Genomic DNA, 20243 nt, shown 5'->3' with positions numbered 1-20243 from the left:
TCTGACCAATGAAGGAAAACATACCAAATGCCTTCTTCACTATCCTATCTACCTGCGACTCCACTTTCAAGGAGCTATGAACCTGCACTATAAGGTCTCTTTGTTCAGAAACACTCCCTCTGATCTTACCATTAAGTGTATAATTCCTGCTAAGATTTGCTTTCCCAAAATGCAGCACTTCACATATATCTAAATTAAACTCCATCTGCCATTTCTCAGCCCACTGGCCCATTTCATCAAGATCCCATTGTAATCTGAGGCAATTTTGGTGTCATCTGCAAACTTACTAATTATACCTCTTATGCTCACATCCAAGTCATTTATATAAATGATGAAAAGTAGTGGACATTGCACTGATCCTTGTGGCACTCCACTGGTCACATGCCTCCAGTCTGAAAAGCAACCCTCCACTACCACCCTCTGCCTTCTATCTTTGAGCCAGTTCTGTATCCAAATGGCGAGTTCTCCCTGTATTCCGTGAGATCTAACCTTGTTAATCAGTGTCCCTTGTCGAATGCCTTACTGAAGTCCGTATAGATCACATCTACCACTCTGCCCTCATCAATCCTCTTTGTTACTTCCTCAAAAAGCTCAATCAAATTTGAGAGATATGATTTCCCACGCACAAACCATGTTGACTATCCCTAATCAGTCCTTGCCTTTGCAAATACATGGAAATCCTGAGGGACAGGATGGACAACATGCCCACCACCGAAGTCAGGCTCAGTGGTCCATTTTTCCCTGGCTTGTCCTTACCACCCTTCTTAAATAGTGGCACCACGTTAGCAAACCTCCAGTCTTCCGACACCTCACCTGTGACTACCGATGATACAAATATCTCAGCAAGGGACGCAGCAATTACTTCCCTGGCTTCCCATAGAGTTCTAGGGTATAACTAATCAGGTCCTGGGGATTACCCACCTTTACCCATTTCAAGACATCCAGCACTTCCTCCTCTGTAATGGGGACAGTTTTCAAGATGTCACTATCTATTTCCCTACATTCTATATCTTCCATGTCCATTTCCACCATCAATACTGATGCAAAATACTAGTTTATTATCCTTACCACCACCACCACCACCATCGCCTCCCCCCTCTTCCCCCACCAACACCCTCCATCTCCTGCAGCTCCACACAAAGGCCACCTTGCTGATCTTTGAGGGGCCCTATTCTCTCCCAAGTTACCCTTTTGTCCTTAATGTATTTGTACAAACCCTTTGGATTCTCCTTAATTCTATTTGCCAAAGCTATCTCATGTCCCCTTTTTGCCCTCCTGATTTCTCTCTTACGCACACTCCTTCTGCCTTTACACTCTAAGGATTTATCCAATCTATCCAGTCTAATACCACTTGAGTCAGGCTGGAGTGCAGCATTTTGAAGCCCTATTGACTGACCACCAACGTTGCTTGCAAACAGAAATTTGTGATTTACTCTCATCACCAAAGGGCAAAGATGCTTCCTGTTCTTCTCTAGATAACTCTGCAGGCCAAAAGCACTTTGGAACATTGAGATCAATCTAGTAGTTCTATAATTTTTGGTTGATTAAGCTTCATATTTATTGTGGTGCGCAATCAGATGGCCCTAAATTTTAACTTTGCCAATATTCGGGAGAACTAACTTTTTTATTTATAACTGGAATTTTACATTAACTCTTCAAAGGAATTTACATGAATTCCTTGCATGACAAGAGACAGGACATACATATAGTTTTTTGGGGTTGTGTTTTAAAAGTAGTGATATATGGGTGTATTACCATCTTACAAAGGTCTTAGCTCAGTGGCTACCTTCATGTATAAAGCGTGGACAGTAGATGCAAAAACATTTCACAATAGGGACATTTCAGTTCATCTCAAATCTATTATGAAATAACATTAACAGACATGCATTTTGCAACAAGGAACAGAAGCTCCCAGAAACTGGAACATTATTCCCCTCCTACCCAACCAGAGAGACCAACTGCAACAGACACCAACCAACTAACTGAACAAAAATCAAGTATCCAACTTAGGACCCCGCTGATTTAGATGGGCAGGTACCGTACAATGTAGTCTATTTATTCATTGACATGCTGAAGAAATTTAGATTGCAATTCAACAATCCTATAGAAAATATATGAATGTCAAGTGAAGCTGGCAGTTAGGATGCATATGATGCCACACACCCACAAACCCCTACCCAGCATCCAACTGAATGCTGACACATCCCTTCAAGACTGGTACATAAATAAAAGCCATTTGTGCAAGGTACTGAAGGGAATCAGGTTCTGCGGATCTTGCTTCGAAAGAGGTCGATGCCATCAGAAGAGGACAGGAAGAGAGGCAATTTGAATTATGTCTCTAACTGGTTCAGTTGGCAAGGTCATTGTGTTCCTGTGCCACATAGGCCACTAAATTACATGTTCAACCTCCAGTTGATTGTCAATAAAATTAGTGGAGATGCTGCAGTTGACTGGACCTTCCCAGGCTAGACCAGACCAATGATGCTGGGACTCTTTAATTGCAATTACAGCGGCTTGGACTTGACTATAGCCAAAACAAGGTTCATTACGATGCATCCATAATTATCAGCTTCCTGATATGGTCAGCATTCATACAGGTAGAAGAGTCAGTTGGGCAAGTTTCCAGTTGAACAGTACCCAAGTCATACTGTAGAGAATGCAAACATTTTATAAATGTGTATCTTTTAAAATTTTTGTTTGATATTAGACATTCTTTCTATGTGCATTTGTACGAGTTACCAGTAGGCAGACGGTTATTTTGGATGTATAAAGGAGTTAATTAGAACTACATGTCGGATGCACTGTTTGGGTCAAGGATGCACTGTTTGGGTCATGACCATGGGTAGGGATCACAATTGACAGTTAATACAAGAAGTAGACATACAAGATCAGAACATGACAACACAGGAAGGGTCACTGACTATAGGGGAAGAGTAGAATGTCCTTGGCATCAGTGTGCCAAGTTTCTGCAAGATAACATGGAGACAGAAAAGAAGAACAGGGAGTCATGAGCAATTTGTAGTCACTAGAATCAATGGGAAGCATAAACTATTTGAATTTGGATTCTGGTTATGTTAATTTATTAAACATTATTATTTTGGCTTAATAAACTGTCCTGATACTACCACATCAAATGTCTCCCTGACCAACATTCTTTTTTAACCTATACCTCTGATAATACCCCAAAAGACAATTCTTTTAGTAAATGGGGGTAAAGGAGATGTAAGTATTCGATCATTCCACTTCTTTTCAAAATTCCCACTTGCATGTAACTGCATATAACACAAGTCAATAAGAGGTATGTTCTACTTCAGGGGTATTTCTAACTTTAGTAATAACTCTTGAAGGAGTGGATGTCACTGGAGGAAATACCCTAATTTTTCAACAGATCTTAGAAAAGACATGTGTCATGGATAAAAATAGCACAACGATTAACACAGAAGAGCTCTAAATTCTAATCCATGTATTAGCAGGAAGATAAAGCTAAACTTAGAGTCATAGATGTACAATATGGACACTGACCCTTCGCTCCTAATTTAATCTAATCTCACCTCCTCTGACAGTTCATTTCACACACAACACCCTCTGCGTAAAAACTTTGCCCCTTAGGTCTCTTTTAAATCTTCCCCCTTTCAACTTAAATCTTCTCTAGATTTGGACTTGCCCCCACTCTGGGAAAAGATCTTGGCTATTCAGCCCATCCATGTCCCTCATGATTCTATTAAGCTCTGTAAAGTCACGCCTCAGCCTCCGACACTCCAGGGAAAATAGGCCCAGCCTATTCAGCTTCTCCCTATAGCTCAAATCCCCTCAAACCCTGGCAAGATCCTGAAACCTTTTCTGAACCCTTTCAAGTTTCACAACATCCTTTCTAAAGCAGGGAGACCAAAATTGAATGCCAAAAGTGACCTCACCAATGTCCTATACAACTGCAACATAACCTCCCAACTCCTGTACTCTACACACTGACCAATAAAGACAATCACACGAAATGCCTTCTTCACCACTGTCTACCTGCGACTCCACTTTCAAGTAACTATGAACTTGCACTCCAAGGTCTCTTTGTTCAGCAATACTCCCCAGGACTTTCCCATTAAGTGTACAAGTCCTGCCCTGATTTGCCCTACCAAAATGAAGCAACTCACAATTACCTAAATTAATCTCCATCTGCCTCGCCTCAACCCATCTGCCCATTAAGGTCCCATTGTACTCTGAGGTAGCCTTCTTTGCTATCTGCTAAACTTCTTTGCTATCTCGGTAAACTGAGAGTTGAGGCAAGACAATCAACCCATAGATTAGATTACTTACAGTGTGGAAACAGGCCCTTCGGCCTTTATTGGGCGGCACGGTGGCACAGTGGTTAGCACTGCTGCCTCACAGCGCCAGGGACCTGGGTTCAATTCCCACCTCAGGCGACTGACTGTGTGGAGTTTGCACGTTCTCCCCGTGTCTGCGTGGGTTTCCTCCGGGTGCTCCGGTTTCCTCCCACAGTCCAAAGATGTGCGGGTCAGGTGAATTGGCCATGCTAAATTGCCCGTAGTGTTAGGTAAGGGATATATGTAGGGGTATGGGTGGGTTGCGCTTCGGCGGGTCGGTGTGGACTTGTTGGGCCGAAGGGCCTGTTTCCACACTGTAAGTAATCTAAAAGTCCACACTGACCCGCCGAAGCGCAATCCACCCAATCCCATTCCTCTATACTTAGCTAACATTATGGGCAATTTAGCATGGTCATTTCATTAGTGAATAAAATCATCGCATGACACGAATCTTTTGCTGTGCAAGCATAATTTTGATTCCCAAAACAAAGGTAAATGAACTACTGCCAGCATGGTCCATTTGCTGGTCAAAAGGTATCAAGATGAAGTGTAAAGCACCAGACACTACGTAAGGTCATCCTGACCTATATTGCTCAGTACACATGTTTAGTACGGCACTACCATGTATGTATTAAGTGAAGGCCTTATGTCAATCTTTCACAGAGAAAATATACTAACCAAGTCACATGGAAAGCCTGTCGACATCCATGTTTATTACAAGTCATACAAGCACCAGTTGCTGCTTTGCTTTCACGGCCTTGTTCCTCACAGATGTAGCAAGTCTGGGGGAAAAAAAAAGGGATAAAGCCTAATTATTTTTAATCAGCGAACAGATCCCATTTTACATTCATTATGATCTTATAATTAGGAAAACTTCAAGTCACACAAAGATTAATAAGTTTCTAATTGTCATAGAAGAACATCCATATAGTGCACACTTTTACCACAATTCCGATCACATTTATTTCAGCATTTACCACTATCATTGTTAACTATAAAATCAACATTTCCCACTCAAATTTTACAAAAATAACTGCAAGAGTTGTAACTTCCTTGTAGGCAAATATCAGCTGTTGCCTGTCGTTATTCATGTATATTGACAGTATATTTTTGTCAAGCATGCATGCCAGCATACGTTTATCTGCTTATGATTTAAGAGGTGCCCATGTTGGACTTGAGTGTATAAAGTTAAAAATCACAACACCAGGTTATAGTCCAATAGGTTTATTTGGAAGCACTAGCTTTTGGAGTGCTGCTCCTTCATTAGGTAGCTACCTGCTTAAATTGTGTTTGCAGATGCAAAATACACACACACACACCCCTCAGAATTCTTCTTCAGATGCTTATCAACATAGTTTCAAAAACTTTAATATTACTCCAAAAATTCTCAGCCTGATAAGTTAATCAAGGAAGAAATATTAAATCCTAATTTCATGCAGTATCTTAGCATTAGTCCCAGGGGACTGGACAAATGTAAATGTGATGCTATTGTTTGAGAGAGAGAGACAAAGGATAAAGGGAAAACTGGAGGTGATAATGTGGGATAAGATAAACATACACAGAGAATAATAAGTTAGTACTAGGCAATCAATGTGGCTTTGTCAAGAGCAGATCACGCCTGACAAATTAATTAATTTCTTTAATGAGGTGAGATAGAGTGGTTAAGGATAGTGCTGTGGATATGGAGTATTTCAGAAAGTGTTAATTTGGTGCTACATGGGTTTGGGTCCGTACTCAGTGGAATTTAGAAAGTTATTGGGATAGGAGAGGGAGTTTGTGGGCAAGGTCTGATTGAAATTGACAGAACACTGAAAGGTCTGTATCGAGAAAATCTTTTTCACTCATAAGAGAGAAAAGGACTTGAGGGCACAGCCTCAGAGTGAAGGGCTGACATGTTTTCATAGAATCTGAGAATCCCCACAGCGTGGAAACAGGCCATTTGGCCAATCAAGTCCACTCCAACCCTCTGAAGAGTAACCGACTCAGGCCCATTCCCATACCCTAATGACTCTACATTTCCCCTGACTAATGCATCTAACCTACACATCTCTGATCACGATGGGCAATTTAGTTTGGCCAATTCATCTAACCTGCACAACTTTGGATTGTGGGAAGAAACCCACACAGACAAAAAGAATGTGCAAACTCCCCGCAGACAGTCGCCCAAGGCTCGAATCAAACTCAGGTCAACGGTGCTGTGAAGCTGCAGCGCTAACCACTGAGCCACGCTTTAGAACAGACGTAAGAAGGAATTTCTTCAACCAGAGGGTGGTGAATCTGTGAAACTGTGTTGCAGAAGGCTGTGGATGCCAAATTGAGTGCATCTAAAACAGATTTGAACCTATTTGAAATTGATTTTTGATTGTTATGGGATCAAAGGTTGGGGGAAAAGGCAGGAGAATGGGGTTGAGAAACATAACAGCCATGTTCAAATGGTAGAGTAGGATTGATGAACTAAATGGCCTAATCCTGCTTCTATATCTTACGGCCTTAAGGTTAGCAATTTAGAAATGTTTTGGATTGATGGGTTCTCAGTAACATGGATTAAACGTTAGGGAAAACATATGGAACAGATAGGTATAGATCGATATTTTTCAGATTAGATTTGCTTTTTCTGGATTTATATAAATTATTTGGAAATGTGTGCTGACAGCAAAAAATCTCTAAATTTGCAATAGAGTCATAGAAATGTACAGCATTGAAACAGACCCTTTGGTCCAACTCGTCCATGCTGACCAGATATCCCAACTCAATCTAGTCCCACCTGCCAGCATCTGATCCATATCCCTTCAAACCCTTCTTATTCATATTTCCACCAAGATGCCTTTTAAATGTTGCAATTATGTTAGCCTCCACCACTTCCTCTGGCAGCTCATTCCAAACACGTACCACCCTCTGTGTGAAAAAGTTGTCCCGTAAGTCTCTTTTATATCTTTCCCCTCTCACCCTAAACCTATGCCCTCTATTCTGGACTCCCACACCCCAGGGAAAAAACCTTGTCTATTTACCCCATCCGTGCCCTTCATGTTTTTATAAACTTCTATAAGGTCACACCTCAGCATCCTATGCTCCAGGGAAAACAGCCTCAGCTTGTTCAGACTCTCCCTATAGCTCAAATTCCCCAACCCTGACAACATCCTTGGAAATCTTTTCTGAACCCTTTCAAGTTTCACAACATCTTTTCGAAAAGGAAGGAAACCAGGAATGCACGCAATATTCCAACAGTGATCTAATCAATGTCCTGTACAGCCCCAACATGACCTCCCAACTCCTGTACTCAATACTCTGACCAATAAAGGAAAGCCATACCAAACACCTTTTTCACTATCCTACTGGCCTGCAGCTCTACTTTCAAGGAGCTATGAACCTGCACTCCAAGGTCTCTTTGTTCAGCAACACTCCCTTTGACCTTACCATTAAGTGCATAAGTCCTACTAAGATTTGCTTTCCCAAAATGCAGCACCTCACATTTATCTAAATTAAACTCCATCTGCCACTTCTCAGCCCACTGGCCCATCTCATCAAGATCCCATTGTAATCGGAGGTAACCTTTTTTACTAACCACTACACCTCCAATTTTGGTGTCATCTGCAAACTTATAACTATACCTCTTCTGCTGACATTTATATAAATGATGAAAAGTAGTGGACACAGCACCAATCTTTGTGGCACTCCACTGGTCACAGGCCTCCAGTCTGAAAAACAACCCTTCCTCCACCACCCTCTGTCTTCTGCCTTTGAGCCAATTCTGTATCCAAATGACGAGTTCTCCCTGTATTCCACAAGATCTAAGCTTGCTTAGCAGTATCCCCTGGGGAACCTTGTTGAACACCTTACTGAAATCCATACAGATTACATCTACCACTCTGCCCTCATCAATTCTTTTTGTTACTTCTTCAATCAAGTTTGAGAGACATGATTTTAACGTGGACGACGAGGAATATATTCAACTCCGGTTTGATCTGCCATTCAATACAATCATGGCTGATCCTCTAACTCAACACCACATTTCATTTTTCTTTCTATGCCCTTGATCTTTGTAACATATAACAATGTATTAATAGCTTTCTGGAATATACACAGCCTCCACATTCTTCTATGGTCGTAAATTCCACAGATTGGCACTATTCAAAAGAAATGTTTCCTCATCGCAATCCTAAAGACTCGACTTCATTTCCTGCAACTGTGAATCCCTCTGGTTCTGCATTCCCCAATCAGGGGAAACTGCCTTCCCGTATCAAGTCTCTCTCACTGTTAGAAACGTATGTTTCAATCGGATTCCCTCTCATTGTTCTAAACTGTAGCGAACAGTGGCCCGGGTGAGTCACTCTTTCTTCCCCATAATCCCTAATGAACTTTGCCTGAACTCCAGTTCAGAAAAGAATATCCTCTTGGGTTTGGAACCATTGGTGGAGAATTTAGAACCAGAGAGCATAAGACAAAGATATAGGGAATTTCTTTTCTCACAGTACAGTCAATCTGTGGAATTGTTTAAATCGAGGGGTGTCAAGGCTCGGTCGTTAAGTATTTCAAGACTCTGACAGATGGACTTTTAACCAAAGATTTCAAGGATTATGAAGATAAGACAGGAAGGCGAAGTTGAGGATTATTAGATCAGCCATATTGTCACTTAAATGGTGGAGCAGTCTCAGTGGGCTGGTCTTCTTCTGTTTATACATCTTATGGTCTCAATATTATTTTGAAGGACGGAAGAGCTATTCATGGTGTCCTGAGTAATATTTATCCCTCAATATATTTAAAAAATAGATTACCTACTCTGACCATGTAATTTTCAACAGACAACTTAGCTACTGCATTTACTGCTATACTACAGTGACTGCACTTCAAAATGTTTTTATCGACCCTTACTTTGGGAAACTCTGAGGTCATATAGTGGTGTTTTTATGTTATTAAAACTTTCTTCTAGCAGACAAAAGTTATATTGCTGATCCAAATGACATTTGAGACAACAAATTGTGCTGGCCTGCTGGCAGTAACTTGCAATGGGGAATAATATGTATAGCAGAACAGGTAAGCCAGAGACACACCCCTCATTCCTCAGGGAAGTATCAATCAAAAGAAGGCTGTGAACAGTCTTTACCACATCCTCTATCATCACCACATTTGGATAACTGTCAAGGTGGTTACCATGTTGGCAGCAGCCTCTGGTGTTCAGGGTACATATTATACGTGGGAAAGTAACCAAAATTTGACAAGAACATCATATAATAAAAGGCTTGGCCCCATTTAAAAACACAGAGCCCAACATTTATTTGAGCTAGCACTCGTGGATGCTTTTATCAATATGGCAGACAAAACATCATTGGTTGGTGAAGCATAAACCACTTCTTGGGCCAGAGTACTTTCAAATTTTAACTCTGTACATTGAGAATTACCTTGCATATATTTGTGATGATGCAGTGGCTTTAAGAGGTGCATTTTACTTTGAAGAGAGAAACTGAACAAGAGGGTCAGAACTATATGTGGTAATGTAAAAAAAAACCCAAGGCCTCAGAAGCTGTTTAAGTTGGAATAATAAAAGCAGCCTGATTAAATGTGGTCAGCTCTCAGACCAGGATTTCTAGTTTTTTTCACTTTTAGCTTCAGCAGAATCTGCTGGAGTTTTGAAGTAGAAGCTATATTTTTTCCTCCTCACAGTTACAGTTAGAAGCTGGGGTTTCTCTCTACTGCTAAGTTACCTGCAAGACAAATTTATTTTCTGAACTTAACATTTTGCCAAGGGATGTGTTTACAGGATATTACTAAAATGGAACAGTTAATTAGTAATAGTTACTGCATTTATGGTTAAGCTTTCTCAGAGTTGTTATTCTAAATTCCTCTTCTGTTGTATTTTAACTATAGTGTTCGAATAAGTTGGGTTTTGTTAACAGCGAGTAAATTGATCAATCACATTGCATCTGGAACATGGTACTTTACCTTTGCCTTTGAAGTAAGTTAGGGTCGAGGCTACCTTCTTATAATATTTTGAGGGGGCCTGGTCTGGTCCAGTCCGGTCCATAACATATTCTTATTTATTTGTTTCCGAGGGAATTGAAATACCCAAAAACTTATAATTTCTGTAAAGACTCGTATTGCTAAAGTTTGGTATCTAAGTATGATCCAAAGATATGTGATAAAAGAGCAAAGATACAAATTAGATTCCTAATTTCTTCAGTTTTGAATATTGTGGCCCTTATCAAAACCTGTATTCTAAACACACTGCCTATTTAGTATTGTAGATAAAGACCGTTTTTGAAAGAAACATGAGTACTTTTAGTAAAACATGGTATGCAATATCTGGAAAGAGAAAAGCCAGGCTATGCAAATTGCTATGACATAATTTCCATTTAGTTAGTTTTACTGGTGATGGATGAATTTGTATTCACCAACCAAATCAAGGATCCAATATTAACATCCAAGTCTTACAAGGATCCTGCACCTTGGAATAATTACTCAATCTCACACTGTTGATTTACATTGAACAGTGAAGCAAGCAAAGGAAGTACTAAGATGACTAAGGACTTATTTAGCAATCAGGAAAATGCAGTAATAAAAAAGGAAAGGAGTTGACCAATTAAAATGCCCAAAGCACTACAATATTTGATATTCTAGAGTGTAAAATATAATTTTAAACAAATTTTAAAAATTATAATCTACATTTCATAACATAACTCACCAACTCATGAATTGGATTTGTGCTTTAAACCAAGCTTGTTATAGCCCTGGCTTTACATACAACAGAATTTCTTTTTTCCCCTAAGAGCGAACATTCTCAAACAAGGTTTATACAAGAACTGACTACATTCCAAAATACACTGCATAAGGTGGATTCCTTCAGGAGGAAATTGCATAATACAGTCCACTAAATTGGTCTTGCATTGTCTCAAAGAATGGCAACTTTCTGTGCCATAAAATGTTCTAAAGATCATAGAATGATTTGAATCAATGAGGCGAGAGAAAAGGAAGAAAAATAAGACTGAAATAGAGAAAAAAAATCACCTAAGAGATGGAAGCGAAATGTGTTAATTTGAAACAAATAATGTCAACTCTTAGGAAATGCTTTAGCGAGTCCTTTTAAATTTTTTTTATTCGGACAAATACAACCATGGCACCAGCACTTTCTGCAAGTTTATCAGTATTTTACATGAAGTAATCTCAGTTCTGAAAGGCTTCATTTGAAACTGTAACATATTTACAAAGATACTGTACCGAATAGATACACATTTTGCACACCTGATAACCCAATTTTCCTCTCCTCTCAAGAATAAGTTCCAACGATCACAATGTGTATTCATTGCTCAGCTCTGCAATTTTACAAATCAATTGTGTAACTCTTCTTAATATGCCCAACAAGGAACAGGGAAGAAACCTCTTTACCCAGAATGTGATTGGGCTGTGGAATACTAAACACAAGTACAAATTGAGGTAAACAGCATGGCTATGTCCATATACTTGCCTGGCTTGCATACAGAGCAATCAAAGAACACAGCATTATACCGTTAACTGCAGAAGTCGTGTAGCAGGACATTCAGAACTCAAACTATTTGGGCCAAATGGCTTGCTTCTAAGTTTTCTATATCATCTCATTACAGATGTGGTCTCAAAGTGATGGACAGCTTCAACATCACACTCAAAACGGATTCTGAGGAAGGGTCACCGGAAATGAAACACTAATTCGGATTTCTCTTCACTGATGCTGCCAGACTTGCTGAACTTTTCCAGCAACTTTTGTTTCTGATTTAAAGCAACTGCAGTTCTTTGTGTTTTCATTCAATTTCACTCTGTCTTCAACTAATTAATCACACCCTTTGTTATATAACCTAAGTTATGTTTGCTTTCAAAACCCTCAACACGGAAATAAGCAATTAAATAACTTACTTGTAGTGATTGGAACAAGGTCAGTCGTAGAAGGAGTTCCCTGATTAGATGAGATTAACAGCCCAACAGAGTCCTGGAAGACAGGTATAAACAGTAGAGGCAAAGATTCTACTCACTCTGAGGATGCTGGGCTGATGTCAAAGACTTTCCTACATGTAAATAAAGGGTGACTTGGTGATAGGATACCAGCCTCTGTAGAATTATTTCAGAGGTAACAAGAGAAATACACACTCCTGAAGAAATTCATTCGAAACAATCATATTTGAATATATAGAAAGAATGCACTTCTTCCCCAACCCCCACCAGGCAAATGACATTGGGGCAGATGAAAAGCAATGAGTAATTTTATTGACAGCTTATGGACCTGCAGCTTTTTTGGTCATTAGAGACTAGCTGTCCCTGAGGCATCACCTTTCAAGGGTTAACAGGTTTAGTTAAGGACATTAGGTTTCTTCTAATTCTGAGACGTTATTTTGTTCCGTAATTGAGAAAAAAGGGGAATCTATCAGGTTTTTCAGCAGGTTAAAGATGACTGGCAGAGGCATGTAACTTCGGTTTAACTCTTTACGACAGGTTGAGGCACCATTTGATATGAGGGATGAATGATGTAACTATGCAAAAGCACCTACTAGCTGAAGCCCAACTAGATTTCAAACAGGCACAACAACTGGCTTTATCATCGGAAAATGCATCAAGTGGATCACATGAGTTGCAGGGTATTCCAATGGAAGTAGACATCCTTACCAGGCTGACTGAGCTTGGGGAACACCACTTGAGTGAAGGCAATTGCATAGCCTTATTGAGCCCACAGCAAAACCCCAAAACAAAACCAAGTTGGTAGACAGGCCTGCAGGAAGAGACAGAGAGAGGGGGATATAAACAGTCGACACACTTCAAATACTGAAATTGCTGACACATAGGAAAAACGGCTTGTGAACCAAAACTGATCCGAGTCCAGGTACTTATGCGATAAACAAGGAAGATTAAGTAAAGCTGAAGCTCTATCTAGACAAGGAGCAATGAGGTAATGCTACCTAGCTCCTTGTGCCTCGGTCATTAAGACAAAGGCATGCAATAAAGCAGTCAGGCCTGAACCAATGGACAAGAGACAGCCAGCTGCAAAGAGGTAAAGAAAGGAATAAGACGACTACACTCAGGCTAGAGGCCAACCATCACAGAAGCAGACCTTACATAAAGGACGTGGTGCCGACAAGAGAGAAGCAGGGAATAGAGCACCTGACCAGTGTCAGAGCCAGCATCAGCAACTATCCTGCTGGGGTATTAGCTTTTATATTCTGTGACTACTCGGAGTATCAGAGGATCCTAGTTGGTACACAAGTTATGTTTGTGGTAAAACATACAAGCTACATGTGTATTGTCTAACATATTAATAAAGTGACTCGAGTTACAAGAGGCCTACTCTTCTCTCTGTACAAACCAACAATTGTCAGGCTAATACAAAGTCTCTGCCAAATGGTCAAAATTTTCTTCAGCATCCGGGCTAGCAAGCCATTGTAGTTGCTGCTGCTAAGTGGACTTGAGACAGCAAAAAATCCCACTGGACCTAAATTCAGCAAGAGAACTCCAGGAGAGTACACATTCTGGAAAGTCCACGTACATCTGATTTGAAACTGTTAAATTGCTTAACAATATCCAAATCAGAAAGAAAATAAACATCTGGTTAAAACAGTCACCCACTTAGAGTCATAGAGACGTACAGCATGCAAACAGACCCTTCGGACCAACTCATCAATGCCGAGCAAACATCCCAACCCAATCTAGTCCCACCTGCCAGCACCTGGTCCATATCCCTCAAGACCCTTTCTATTCACACCCATCCAGATGCCTTTTAAAATGTTGTAATTGTACCAGTCTCCACCAGTGCGTCTGCTAACTCATTCCATACATACACGCTTTCCTCCATGAAAACGTCGCCCCTTGGGTCCCTTTGAAATCTTTCCCCCCTCACCCTAAACCTATGCCCTCTAGTTCTGGACTCCCCGACCCAGGGAAAAGACCTTGCATATTTATCGCATCCATACCCCTCATGATTTTATGAACCTCTAATAATGTCATCTCCTCAGCCTCTAACGCTCCAGGGAAAACAGCCCCAGCCTATTCAGCCTCTCCCTATAGCTTAAATCCTCCAACCCTGTAAACATTCTTGTCAATCTTTTCTGAACCCTTTCAAGTTTCACAACATCCTTCTGATTGGAGGGAGACCAGAATTGCACGCAATATTCCAACAGTGGCCTAACCAATGTGCTGTACAGCCGCACCATGACCTCCCAACTCCTGTACTCAATACTCTGACCAATAAAGGAAAGTGTTTCAAATGCCTTCTTCACTATCCTATCCACCTGCAACTCCACTTTCAAGGAAAGTATGGAACCAGCATTCCAAGATCTCTTTGTTCAGCAACACTCCCTAGGTCCTTAATGTTAAGTGTACAAGTCCTTCTGATTTGCTTTTCCAAAATGCAGCACCTCACATTTAAATTAAACTCCATCTACCACTCTTCAGCTCATTGGGCCATCAGATCAATATACCATTGTACTCGGAGGAAACTACCTTCACGCTGTTCACTACACCTCCAATTTTGAGTGTCATCTGCAAATTTACTAACTATAACTCCTATTTTCACAACCAAATCATTTATATTAATTATGAAAAGCAGTGGACCAAGCACCAATGCTATGGCACAACACTGGTCACAGGTCTCCAGTCTGAAACGTCTATCAGTGTGGCTGTTTCAGTGATTACAGAACCAGCCCTTTAACAAAATTCTCTTTGCACTCCACACTTGCACCATGTGCAAGACCTCTGCTGGACTGAACCTATACTGAGGACTCTTTACAGATTAGGCGTACAACTTTGGTTCCAGTCTTTTATGAGAAGCAGCAGTTCAGTTACCACTGACTGTAGTAAAAGGCTCAAGCCCAAGTGTGATGGGGCGAAATTGGTTAATAAAGATTCACCTACACTGGCTCAACATTTTTCAATTAGAAAGTGATTCCCTAATGTAAAGGGCTAATTAAATATCTGAAGGATTTTCCAGGAAGATTCGAGACTGCCACCTGGGGTATCGTCAGCCAGTGCAATTTTCTTGTAAAATGTTCTCCATCATCTGCAAGGACCACTGTAGGTCACCATTTATTAGATGATATACTAATAACAGCAAAGGCCAATAAGGAACAGTGAGAGAACTTGGACATAGTCTACAGACGTTTCTTCCAGGTGGGCATACAACTTAGAAGGGAAAACGTGTGTTGCAAACATCCAAGTGTCCTACTAGGGCTACAGGGTCAAAAAGACCAGGTAACACCTGTTGGTAAATAAAGTGAGGGTGTTTAAACATCTATACCAGAGCTTAGATCTTTCTTAGGACTGGTGAACTATTAAGTTCAAATAACCTGGCCTCCATCCTGGCACCTTTGCATCAACTCTTTTTAATAAGAGGTCAGCTGTAGAAATGGTCACGTGGCCAAGCCAAAGCCTTCAGGGCAGTGAAGAAACTGCAGTCATCCTCTGAGGTGTTGGCACACTACAATCTAGTATTGACGTGCAATGCCTCCCCATATGGCATCAGGGTAATGTTACCTACTTGGTGGCCCAATGTACAGGAATGCCCAATAATGTAGCCATCCAGAATTTGGCTAATGCAGAGCAAAAACATGCCCAGATTGAGAAGGAAGATTTGGCAATCAATCATATTTGGATTCATGAAGTTCCACCAATAGCTTTAGGGACAAGAGTTTGTAATAATAAGACCACAAACCCCTGATACATCTACTTAAAGTGGACAAGACAGTGCCACCCATTCCTTCAAGCTGAATTCAGCAGTGTGCTCTAATACGAAGTGCACATAATTACAAGTTAGAATACCATCCAAGAGGCCAAGCAACAAACACGAATGCACTGAGCTGCCTCCCGCTGGCAGACATACCAGAGTCCAATATGGTTCTAAATTTTTTGAACACACTCCCAGTCATAGCTGACAATATCAGACTTTGGATGCAAAACGATTCAATCCTGGCAAAACAAACAGCTGGCGATGTAGGGGGGAAACGAAAAGAGCTGTCACAACCAGAACTGAAATGATGTTGGACCAGAGAGACCAGATCATTGCAGAGGATGGTATATTACTATGGGGAGCAAGAGTGACTGTCCCTAGCAATGGTCACCACCAGAAACTGGCTGAACTTCACCAGGGTTATCCAGAAGTTTCGAAAATGAAAATGTCAGGGAGAAGTTACGTCTGGTGGCCAGGATAGGATGCAGACATAGCTGCATTGGGTGACAAGGACAGAAATAACTGCCAGCAGCTCCCCCACACTTGTGGAAATAGCCAGCTAAACCCTGGACTCAGTTACCTTTCAACTATGCAGCTCCTTTCACGGACACAATGTTCTTAGTCATTGTGGATGTCAGTACATACAGTTCATTCTTCAAATACTAGGATGACGATAGAAAAACTGCACTCTCTTTTGCGTTACATGGATTCCTGAAAGTGTTAGAGATAACAGGCAATTGCTTACCAGCAGGAAATTTAACTATGTACTAGACATATAAGGACAGCTCCATACCATCCATAATCCAACAGACAGGCAGGAAGAGCAGTCCAAACTTTTAAGGCAGGCTTAAAGAAACAGCAACTCTATTGGAGTTATTCCTGTGGCTGCATGAGGGGTGGAGATGCCGATCCACATTAAATTGTATTTTCCCAGACCTTGGTGGGGGTGGGGGGTGGTACAAAATGGCATCAGGAATGCCAATGCTGACAAGACTAAACAAGAGAGACGGTTTATTTCAGGGAATGAAGTTGGATGTAGGAACCATGCTGCCTCACAACTCCAGGGACCTGGGTTCAATTCCGCACTCTGGCAAATTTGCACATTTGCCCTGTGTTTGCATGGGTTTCCTCTGGGTGCTCCAACTTCTTCCCATAGTCCAAAATGTGCAAGTTAGGTGGATTGGCCAAACTAAATTGCCCAGTAGCGTCCAGGGATGTGCAGACAAGATGAATGAGCCATGGCAATTGCAGGGTCACAGAGGTAGCAGAAGGTGAGCTGTTCAGAGGGTCACTGTGGACATGATGAGCCAAATTGCCACCTTCCACACTGTAGAGATTCTCTGCATAGCCCTGTATTGGTAATAGACGTGGTCAACATGAGGGTCAGCAACATATAACATTCGTGTTGATGCGACTGTCCTGAACAAGCTCATGGACTAAACAAGTTGCAAATGCGCAAACAGTGTGGGAGCAGAGCATACCCGGCTCCTGTTCGATAACCCATTGGTTCTCCCTCTCTGTCAAGCATTAAAGATTCCTCAGAATTTGAGATGGACATGACAAATGTTGCCGCCCTGATGCCTGAAGAGGAGAAAGGATTTCTCCGAGTGCAAGAGGCAAACTACTGTGTTTCACGCTGCCTGTATCAAATACACACATACACACACACACACACACACACACACACACACACACACACAATAAAGCAAAAGTCAGATGACTTGCATGGATGATCAATGACCAGGTACCTAGTGTAAAACGGAAGTGCCTTTTGAAAATTCTATTTATACAGAGTACTAGAATTTATTATATTCATCTTCAATGGTTCAGAAATGTATAACAATCCAAGACTAAATTTTTAAAAAAGTGATTCATTTTGCTATCTGAGGTGACCAATTTGACTTTTATTTCCAAATCCTGTCACTAACAGACAAATTTCATGTTCTACTTCCCATCATGAGAACAAAGGATGGCACAGTGGCTAGTGGTCAGCAGAGACCCCGATTCAATTCCGCCCTCGGGTAACAGTGTGAATTTGCATGTTCTCCCTGTGTCTACACGGATTTACCTGGGTGGGATGCTCTTCAGAGGGTCAGTGTGTACTCTTGACAATATTCTGGCAACAGTCCTGCAGATTGGTGTCCCAGAACTTTCTGCACCCCTAGCCAAGTTGCAAAACAGTTACAACACTGGCAGTAGTGAACAATGTGGAAAATTACTCAGGTATATTCTATACACAAAAAGCAGAACGAACTAGACCAGCCAATTATCACCCCTCAGTCCATTCTCAATCATTAGCAGTTATAGAAAGGGTCATTAACAATGCAGTACTTGCATAGCAATAACCTGCCCACTGATACTCAGTCTGGCTTCCAAGGCCACTCAGCTCCTGACCTCATTATAGAATTAGAACAAACATGGACAAAAGTGCTGAATATCAGACATATGATCGTAAGACGTATGATTAGAAGGAGGCCATTGAGCCCAACATGTCTGCTTTGCCATTCAATGAGATCATGGCTGATCTAATAATCCTCAACTCTTTTCCTGTCCTTCCCATCTTTTCCTCATAACCCAAGAATACTTGAAACAGATTTTTAACCTGTCTCTCTCAGCCTTTAAATATACTTTATGATCCAGCCTCTACACCGCTCTGTGGTAAAGAATTCCACAGATTCACCTTGCTCAGATGAAATTCCTCCCCATCTTTCTTAAATGTGTGATGCCTTATTCTCCAATTATGCCTTCTGGTCCTAGAAGGGGAAGCAACCTTTACGCATATACCCTGTCAAGATCCCCAAAGTATGTCATAGCAATCAATAAGGTTGCCTCTCATACTTAACTTCCAAGGATCACATGCCCAACCTACTCAATCTCTCCTCAGAAGACTGTCCCTACATCTTCAGTAACAGCTGAGTGAACCTCTTCTACATAGTCTAAAAAAAATTATGCTGACATTGCAGGCTAAGGACCTAAAACTGTTCTCAGTGTTCTGACTATGGTCTAACTACCGCCTTGTATATTTTCAGTAAAACCTCCTTACTTATATACTAATTCTCTTTCAAATAAAGACCAGCATCCTATTTGACTGAACTTGGGTGCTAGGTTTTGACAACTCATGCATGAAGACTCTCAAATTGCTCTGCTGCATAGCAGTCTGCAATCTTGCTCCATTTAAGTAATATTCAGCTTCTCTTTTTTTATGCCAAAATGCATAACTTCACATTTTTGCATGTTACATTTGCTAAGTTTTCACCCTTTCACTTAGCCCATCTATATTCCTCTGCAGACACTACCATCCTCACCACTTGTCTTCCCATGTATTTTTGTCAACTGCAAACTCGGCTATGGTACATTCACTTTCCTCAAAGTCATTAATATATTCTGGGCACGACTGTGGTCCCAACACTGATCCCTGTGGCACTCCACTGGTTAGAGGTTGCCATCCTTAAAATGCCCCTTTACCCCAGCTCACTGTCATATATTAGTTATCCAATCCTCTATCCATGCTAATAGAGGACCTCAAACATCAGCTCTCATCTTAAGTAACCTAATGCTTGGTACCTTATCAAACATCTTCTGAAAATCCCAACGTATTACATCCACTGTTCCTTTTTTTTTAAAATCTATCCTGTTTGTCATCATCTTACAGAATTCTGCAAATTAATCAAGCATGATTTCACCTTCATGAAATCACGCTGGCCCTGTTTAATCATTACGTATTCCTAAATGTCTGCTATAGCATCCCTTATGATAGACTAACATTTTCCCAATAAGAGACAATAGCCAACTGGCCTAGAGGTACGTGTTTTTATTTTGTATTCTGCCCTTCAATAAAAAGGTAGTACATTAACAGTTTTCTGGTCCTCTGTGACTTTTCCACAATCCAAAGCTTCCTGAAGGATTAGACAATAGACAATAGGTGCAGGTGTAAGCCATTCAGCCCTTCGAGCCTGCACCACCATTCAATATGATCATGGCTGATCATTCCTAATTAGTATCCTCTTCCTGCCTTATCTCCATAACCCTTGATTCCACTATCTTTGAGAGATCTATCCAACTCTTTCTTAAACGAATCCAGAGACTGGGCCTCCACTGCCCTCTGGGGCACAGCATTCCACACAGCCAGCACTCTCTGGGTGAAGAAGTTTCTCCTCATCTCTGTCCTAAATGGTCTACCCCGCATTTTTAAGCTGCGTCCTCTGGTTCGGCACTCACCCATCAGCGGAAACATGTTTCCTGCTGCCAGAGTGTCC

At 41.1% G+C, this 20243-nt stretch overlaps 1 protein-coding gene across 8 annotated transcripts in view; it reads right to left on the bottom strand.

Moving 5' to 3' along the window:
- Nucleotides 1-20243, bottom strand: part of mllt10 (MLLT10 histone lysine methyltransferase DOT1L cofactor) — a 454712-nt gene that overhangs the window by 356352 nt on the left and 78117 nt on the right. For 5 of the 8 annotated variants that reach the window (XM_060824984.1, XM_060824989.1, XM_060824988.1 and 2 more), the window contains one exon: nt 4995-5098. In XM_060824984.1, the coding sequence (XP_060680967.1) occupies nt 4995-5098 (104 nt within the window). Of the gene's footprint in view, nt 1-4994; nt 5099-12938; nt 13042-20243 lie in introns of all 8 variants that reach the window. The other 3 variants (XM_060824985.1, XM_060824986.1, XM_060824987.1) reach the window with 1 other exon arrangement.

The sequence above is a fragment of the Hemiscyllium ocellatum genome, chromosome 5 (assembly GCF_020745735.1).
Source record: "Hemiscyllium ocellatum isolate sHemOce1 chromosome 5, sHemOce1.pat.X.cur, whole genome shotgun sequence".
NCBI classification, from domain to species: domain Eukaryota; kingdom Metazoa; phylum Chordata; class Chondrichthyes; order Orectolobiformes; family Hemiscylliidae; genus Hemiscyllium; species Hemiscyllium ocellatum.
Note: the sequence above shows the minus strand (reverse complement) of the source record. Positions and strands in the feature narration are given on the sequence as shown.